The sequence below is a fragment of the Onychostruthus taczanowskii genome, unplaced genomic scaffold, assembly GCF_017590055.1.
Source record: "Onychostruthus taczanowskii isolate IOZ18803 unplaced genomic scaffold, ASM1759005v1 scaffold25, whole genome shotgun sequence".
NCBI classification, from domain to species: Eukaryota; Metazoa; Chordata; class Aves; order Passeriformes; family Passeridae; genus Onychostruthus; species Onychostruthus taczanowskii.
Window position 1 is genome coordinate 7,152,884 of NW_024499796.1, and position 8,816 is coordinate 7,161,699.

General features: G+C 44.8%; 1 protein-coding gene across 2 annotated transcripts in view; it reads right to left on the reverse strand.

Annotated features, from left to right (window-relative positions):
* Positions 1 to 8,816, reverse strand: part of AK8 (adenylate kinase 8) — a 73,726-nt gene that overhangs the window by 23,146 nt on the left and 41,764 nt on the right. For both annotated transcript variants that reach the window (XM_041406393.1, XM_041406394.1), the window contains one exon: positions 3,129 to 3,270. In XM_041406393.1, coding sequence (XP_041262327.1) covers positions 3,129 to 3,270 — 142 coding nt within the window. The remainder of the gene's footprint in view (positions 1 to 3,128; positions 3,271 to 8,816) is intronic.

Here is an 8,816-nt window from a genome sequence, read left to right on the forward strand (position 1 = left end):
CCCCCAAAAAAAAAAAAAAAAAAAAAAAAAAAAAAAAAAAAAAAAAAAAGCTGGAATGCCCAATGAGAGGGGAGAACAGGATGATCAAGAGTGAAACGATTTCTAGGAAAAAAAAGGATAAACAGATCAAGGTTCTTTGTCTGGGAAAAAGGTGACTGAAGGGCAAATACAAAAGGCTTAGAAAATCATGACCAGGGAATGTCTGTAACTGTTCTCAAGAGAAGAAATGCACCTTGAAAAAAAATTATGAAGCATTTTGACATGACACCCAGTGAAATGAGAAACTCATTTCCACGTGATTTGGCGACCCAAAGGTTCAAAAAGAGATTATAAACTCAAGGAAAAGGGGTGATTAGAAGATTTCCAGAGAATCCTCTGGCTCAGGGAATCCTTAAATTTCTGACTGCCTCAAGCTGGCCCAGCAGAGGAAGGATCAGGAACCAGCTGAAGGTGACAACCAGAGACTCAGAGCATTGCCCTGCTGCTGCTGAATCTCATTTTAACTCCAAGTTTGAGAGAGAGCAAAAAGGATAAAAAAATACCTTGGTGGCTATTACACTGAGTTTTCAGTAGAACCACCCGTGACTATTTAATACATTAATTTTTGTTGCTTAAGCACTAATTAAAACAGCTAAAACTCATTTGGGTGAGGAACTGAAGGCAGTCCTTTGTGTGAGTGGCTCAGCCAGCCTGTGGCTGTGGATTCTTGCTCAGGTGGGCACTGAGTGTTAATGGCACTAAATGGTTAATCTTTTAGTCCCAGTTGAGAGCCCATTAACAGATCCAGCTCCTTATTTGCCCTGAAGGCTGCCCCAGTTCAATGCCAGCAGGATCCTGTCCACTTAGGCAGGAGCTGCTTCACAGGGGGAGCTCAGAGCAGCTCCCTCCTCTCTGGGCTCTTTGGGAGACAGAGTTTGCAGCTTTTCCTGTGCCAGTCCACGAGCAAACCCTCATTCTGCTGCAGATTCTAATTTAAAGAAACCCCCTACTTCTTCAGTGAAAACTGAATTATTTTCCTTTTTGTTCCACAGCAATTCTTTGGATGTGGTAGCTGACGCTGTATCAGGGTTAGGTTTTTTTATTATTACATTTTAACAAACTTTATAGCCCATTTTGTTTGTTTTCAAATAACTTTATTTTCCTTCTTTTCTACCATCAATTACTAGGTTTGTTTTGCTTTCTGTAAGATGGAGGAGTCAGGAGACTGATCCTGCTCAATGCTGTATAATTTAGTATTATGTGTGCTGGCTTTATGAGGTGGGAGTCAGATAAAACATAGTATTTGAACACTAACCATTTATTAGCTCTAAGGAATAGATTTGTGACTTGACAAGCAGACAATAACTCTGTGTTCTGATCAGCCAAAGAGGTCTACTCTGAGTTCAAAAAGCAGAGTAACATTCTCTTTCACAAATAATTTTGTTTACTGATGTGACTAGATTTTAATAATAAACTTGATATATATGTAAATTTATTTTAATCTAATTTCATCAACAGAGCCCTCCTAAAAATGAGACTTTGTAGATTGTTCTGTGTCTGATTTATAGATTTCTACATCCTATTCCCAGATTGATTTCAAGGCTATAATTCTATCAGGTTTTCCTCCTGATGTCAGAAACACCACCTCTGCAGATAGTGTTTTATAACTAGCATCACAACTGAAACTGAATTACTGCCCTGCTATCCTGTGCTGCAATGTGTCCTTTTGTTTATAATCACCCCCTCTCCCTCACATCCCTGCCACTTCAGCTTCATGGAAAACATCAGCTCTGAGATCAATCAGGGAGCTCGATGCCTATTTCTGTCCCTCACTTCAAGCCCTGTATAAAACAGGGACCAAATTCCAAACTCAGATGTGAATGTGCAGAGCTCTTTAAAGTGAAGGGAGGCTGAGCAAATGGATCAGTACTGAATTTCCAGCCATCCAATTCTATAATGAGTTGCTTCTCCTCCCTTGATGAGGTCTCAATGCTGGGAAGGAGCACATGGGGCACACTCCAGTATTCCCACTGATCTCAGGGACTCTCAGTGCTCAGGGATTCTGCCCCTTCCTTCTAAATGCACAAGAAGAATAATCTGTGGGAAATTATGTTTCACTGAGTCCAGCACAACTTTTGAGGCTCTTTCTCCATTTTTTTTTCATGCAATGGATTCTTGTTTAAGATGCACAAAGTCTCACTTTGGATAAATAAAGTTACTGCTGTTTTCACACACTTCCCTTTTCACACCTTGATGGATGCAGAGCTCCCTCCCTCTGTACTCCCCTCTGTTCTCCCATTACTCAACCTCAATCTTTTCCATCCTTCTCCTACCCCTGTTCAGGAGGGAATCCAGGGCAATCACCCAGGAAGAGTAACTCTGCCAAAATTAAACACTGATGTGGGTAATGCACCTCTCCTACCACTACTTTTCAGATAAGAACGTCTTCCTTGGAAGCAGAAAGATTACAAATTTCCAATTTTTGCCTTTGGAACGGCCACTGGGCCAGCCAGTGGGATGGGCAGAGCCAGGAAGGCCTGGGAAGGGGATGGAAAAGCCTCTCAGCTTTGATGAGTGCACCAGCACTTTAAATCCTCACCACCTTTGGACCAGCTGTGACAAGTAACTCTATTTTATTTGCTTGGCACTCGTAACAGTTCTCTTTGGATGCTGATGTCTCTCATATTACATTTCTGAACAATTCATTATAGCTCAAATAAAATGTAATTCTCACGTTGTTTTTAATTATTTCACAAAACCCAAAAGTCTCATAATGAGCTCCTTGCAATACCAATATATTTCCATGGTATTATGTCAATGCTGAAGAAAGAAGTTGTAGATCCCCCCTCCTGCTGCAAATAAAATACATCTTCTCATATAATCCAAACTTTAATCCATTTCTTATGGTTTGGCTTTAGAGGGAACTCAAACAAATAACCAGAACAACAAACCTCTTCTCTCTCCCACAGTTTGGCCATCTGGAGCATTTGTCAGGCCAGGGCTCTATTTCCTCCCCTCCAGGAGCAGCACCCCTTCCCTCGCTAAGGAAACAAAAACTAAGATGCAGTAGCACAAACCACGTCAGTAAAGACCTGTATCTTTCCACCAACAAACCTTTCACATCCACAATGGTGTGATTTCTCCCTCACCTGTTGGGATTAATCTGTGCTTTGTGCAGCTGCTCCCCCTGCTTCACGTCCCTGGGGAAGCCAGAGAGCACCCAGCCATTGCTCAGGCAGTCGAGGGCGCTCAGGCGTTCTGTCAGCAGCTTCAGGACAAGGTTGTCTGGCACTGCAAGGGAGGAAAAAGGTGACATTTATTCTGTGTGCTGAGTCTGCAGGGAAGGGAGATGCTCACAAGCCCTTCTGGAACCAAACCAAACAGTTAATCCCATTTTGGGCTGACTGGCATTGGGCATTGTTGGGTTCTGCATATTTATAGTCATGGAACGCCCAAACTCACAAAGGATTTGGTAAAACCTGGTGCCCACATAATTTTGTAATGTCCTTTTCCCTCTCACCCACTCTGGATTGGTGTCACAGTGACGTGTGTGACACAATCTTATCAAAATGCAGAAACAATGACCCGAGGTGTGGAAAAGAAATCCTGAGACAAGAAAGGAATTTCTGAGCTTTCTGGATTGAACCCAGCAGGTGATAATGGTTCTGCCACAACAGTCCACATGTGCTACTGCTCCAATTTACCCAAAGGCTTGAAGATCTTACAACTGAAAAGAATTTTCAAACTTAATTTCAACAACCTTTACTACTACATTGGTGAACCACTAATTTTAGAGCTAAAAGCTCTTTTTCCTCTATTATTATTTTTCTTCAGGGCAAGAGAGAACATCAGCAAGATACTGACTGGGATTTCAACTACTATGGAGCTTTTAAAATTCTGTTTAGTGGGACACTGTGGTAAGGAAGTATCCTGCACATTTTCACTAGAGTCTTTATAAAGAAAAATACTTCAATTAAGATACTTAAACTTTGGGGTTTTTTTTTCCTTTTTTTGGGCAGAAGGGGTGTGCTCAGAATTAAATTATTAAGTTCAACAGCCAGTGGGATATATAAAAATAGAAAATCTATAGAATCTATAAACTATAAAATCTATAGAATAACTATAGATTTTCCAATGACTGTTGTAATGTCTTGGGCTCAGTGTCAAATAATCCCAATGAAAGGACAGCAAAATCACCAGGAGCTGCTTCCCAAAGCAGCAGCCAAACCAATTCCCAAGCAGCAAGGAGAGCCCCTTCCCTTTATCTGTCTGATACACCAGTGCCTCCACTGAAAACAAGAGAGAAATTGCTACATAAATCCCCTTCATGGCAGGTTGATGTTTTGATGCTCACCCTGCCATCACATCTGCATACAAAAATACAACAACAAGTGCTTGTAGGAGAGTGTATGTGTCAGATTTCTAGCACTGCACTTCTCTTCAGGACAAGCTGACAGCAATCTGCCTGGATTTTAACAGAGTGAATTATTAGCAGTGCACAGTTCCACCCCAGGAACAAGCAGGTTTTAAACTGCAATAATAGAATCTGTTTGCTCCAGGAATTTAACATTGTGCCTCTATCGTGAAATTCATGGCTTCTCCTTTAAATAATCAAATTACTGAGTTTACAGAACTGCACTCAGGATTCAATGTACCAGCAAAAAGAGAGGAAAACCGCAGGGAATTAATTAGGAAACAGATTAGTGTATTAATTGAGGATATCCACTTCACATTATAAAAGAACAAGTTAAAGAGAGTAATATTCTCCATCTGCTGAAAGGAGAAAAAAAAAAGGAATGGAATAAACCCACACACTTGACAAAGAGCAAAATGACAATGCAAAAACTGGGTATTCTGTTAAAAATGGGATTCATAAAATTAACTGCAACAACAGCACGGCAGCAGGAAGGAATTTTATCAGATGGAAGCTTCTTCCCTATCCAAGACTGAGCTGCAGGCAGGCATGGCAGGGAGAGCAGGAGAATTTCAGTGCTTTTTCCAGGGCAGTTGTCTCCCCACCCTCCAGCTTACAAGAATACATACAAACCCAACACATCCTAGCAGGAATAAAGAAAAACAAACAAATCCCAAATTTCTCTTTCCCAAAAATGCATTCCATACAAAGAGCAGTGGAATTTTCCCCTAGTCCAGAATTTCTGGCTGCAGCACTAAACTTTCTTCATGTGTGTTATTTTATGACAATTCCTACTGGAATCATTGACATGGATTTACAGAGATGCTAACTGACACGATTTTATTTTTTAATTTCAGAATGCTGAAAACATTTTTTTGCACGAATTGGAATAAAACACATAACCCATGAGTAAAACTGCAGTAGGATTCTGGCAGAGTTGACATCCCTGTCAGCCCAACAGGGATCAGGGCAGAGGCTGGAAGGCCCAGGAATGGCACAGAAAGATGGATCTCCTGTGCTGCTGATCCTGGGAGATTCCCCAGCTCCAGATTGCTTCCATCCTTCACATGGGAAGGAGAAACACTGCAGCACAGGAGGAAATGAAACAGCAATTGTGATGGGAACCTGGGGCATCCCCTGGGTCTGAGCACTTCCCACAGGTCTTCTGTGACCCCTGATGACCAAAATCCTCCACTGTGTCACTATTTTGGAACAAAACTCAAGCAATCACACGAGGAGGGGGAAAACCTGAGATGCAGAGACCATGAATTAATAGTTTATCTAACGACATGCCAGGTTTGGGGTGCTCTGAGGGATGCTGGGGACACCTGACACATCTCTCCCTTCAGCCAGGAGTGACTGCAAGACATCAGCAGCACCATGTACACATATACATCACTGAATAATATAGATGCTTACATATTTTCTGTGCCTCCCTCTAAAGCTTGATGGTGAGAAATAAAACATAAACAAGTCAGACAGCAAGCTCTGCTCTCCTCTTGATTAGCAAACATACCTATCACTTCAACACAATGGGGGAACAGAGCTTGTTGGCTGCTTGGTGGCATTACAAAGTACATCAGCTGCCCTTGAACAGGAACAGTCACACTTAAAACAGCTGCATTAAAACTGTAAAACATCTTCCACAGACCAGAGGGAAGGGAAAAAAAAAAAAAAAGAGAGAGAAAAAAAATCAGTATTATTCTTATTTTGTAGTACAGACAGAGTAGGTAATGAAGAACTCTGCAGTACAGAATTCCTTTTCACTCATGTGGAACTGTCTCTGGAATGTAAGGCAAATTAATAACCTGTAATTGGAGGGGCACACAGCCTGGGAGGAACTAGCCAGAGGTCTCCTGGTCTTAAGCACATGACCCAATGGGCATATAACAAAGTAAAATATAGAGATTTCCTGATGAGACAGTCAATCTGCATGTTTTAAGGAGATTATGAAGCACAAGAGCTTTGAATAATCAATTCCTTTTCAACATAAGCTTGTGTGAATTTCCAACTCTGAAAGTTGGGGGAATGAGACTCAGGAGAGATTTTACTTTATCATTAGAGAAGTCCAAAGCTAAGTTTCTTGTAAAAATTACAATGTGCTGCTGCAAAGAGATATCCAGACTAGGTAAGGTGGGAGCACATCTCTATTAGGGAGAGAAATCGAGGCACAGGAGTAGAATTCAGCCCTCAGAAGCAAAGCTGCAGAGCCACTGAGCTGCAGTGACTCCTGAGAGCACCAGGCACAGCTGAGGACAAAAAAACCCACACAAACCCCAGGCATGGAAGAGCAGCAGAACGAGGCCACAACCAGCTCCAGATGGAAATGCAATTTATCTGTGCCTACACCAACCCCACAGACCATATTTCCTTTATCTCCCAGACTGTTTCACCACGTTAATGATCAAGAATACACCCCTGAATTGGCAGTTGTGGATCTGAGAAGTGATTTAATCATTTCAGGGGTTTGATCAGGCAGGGGACAAGGTTTAAAGTGCTGCTGCTCGTGCTGGAGCTGCTGCCTGGACACCCAGAGATTTTCCATCTCCAGGGCTGTAAATCAGCACCTTCCAGCAGAGCATTTAAAAATTAAATTTACTTCTCAGAGCTTCAAAGGTTTTCACAGGTATCAGGTGCTTCTGATGAGAAGCACGTCCTCCTGAAGCTCACAGGAGTGTGGCCTATTAGCTCTTCCCCAATCCGTGGATCTGCAGGACTAACAGAAACCCGGATCAGGCAATCAGTTACAAAATCAGGCAATCAGTTATAAAATCACACCATCTGCACCAGACAAAAGTAATAGAACATTAAAGGCACAGTCTGAAAGGGGAAAAACACCATTTGAGAGATTACAGGGCACTATTCTCCAGTAACTTCAATGCTGTCAGTGCTCTGAGCTATACAATTATCATATTTAAATTGATACCTCCTCCGTGTATTTCCCTTTAAAACTGACTTTTGAAAGGTATCAGCTCACTTCTCCAAACCTATAAAACCTCGATTCTAAGTACAGCATAAATGCATTTACAGATCCAAATTCTGTCAGCTTTGTGCTCTAAAAGGTCCTTTTGACAATAATGTCCACCTATGCTTTATCCCACTTATTGAGATTATTTTTTAGCAAGGTCTGAAGACTTTCACAGCTAATTTAGATGCCTGAGGCTTGATCCCAGTAGTTGACAGCTAACATCTTGTCCTGAGTACAAGCTAGTGCCAAACACTACTTTCCTGAATTGTCCACAAAACCCCAAATTTAGCAAAGTGTGAGATTTCCTTATTTTATTGCTCTAGAAACTCCGGATGATTCACAATGAGTAAATGCCCTTTTCTACTCTGTTTTCTTGCCCACATAAAGGCGCTCAGAGATGGTATCGATTGAGATGGTATAAATTGGTTTTTAATGTGTTTGAGAATGATTTTGCAGTGATTTACCACGGTGTGGGCTGATGGATAATTTCGGCTATTCCTCCGAGCCGCGGGTGGGTGAGGACAGGCAGGGCTGAGTCAATAACCCCAAAAAATAACCCCAAACACCGGGCCGAGCAGCGGCACCGGGAGAGAACACCGGGCTTGGCCTGGCTGCAGTCAGGAGAGGGGATCGGCTCCCCCGGGCATTCTCCGGGGGGAATTCTCGGGAGGCTCCGACCCCACGCACCCCGAGGGTCCTGGGGAATCCAGGGGGGCTCCGGCCCCCACACCCCGCGGGGTCCCGGAGGCTCCCGGGGGTCTCCAATCCCGCGGTCCGGCAGGATCCCGGGATGGTCCCGGAATGATCCCGGGCTGGTCCCGGCTGTCCCCGGTGGTCCCGGCTGTCCCGGGCTGATCCCTGGCTGTCCCGGGCTGATCCCAGACTGTCCCTGACTGATCCCCGCGGTCCCGCAGGATCCCGGGATGATCCCGGGCTGGTCCCGGCTGTCCCGGGCTGCTCCCTGGCTGTCCCGGGATGGTCCTGGCTGTCCCTGGCTGTCCCGGGCTGGTCCCGGTTGTCCCGGGATGGTAACTGGCTGTCCCGGGCTGCTCCCTGGCTGTCCCGGGCTGGTCCCGGCTGTCCCGGGATGGTAACTGGCTGTCCCGGGCTGCTCCCTGGCTGTCCCGGGCTGGTCCCGGCTGTCCCGGGATGGTAACATCCCAGACTGTCCCTGACTGATCCCTGGCTGATCCCGGCTGTCCCGGGATGGTAACTGGCTGTCCCGGCTGTCCCGGGCTGCTCCCTGGCTGGTCCCGGGCTGATCCCTGGCTGGTCCCTGACTGATCCCGGACTGTCCCTGGCTGTCCCGGGCTGGTCCCGGGCTGGTCCCGGCTGTCCCGGGATGGTAACTGGCTAAGGGAGATTGTTCCCGGCTGATCCCTTGCTGTCCCGGCTGTCCCTGGCTGCTCCCCGGCTGTCCCGGGCTGGGCCCCGGTGTTCCCGGGGGGGGACTGG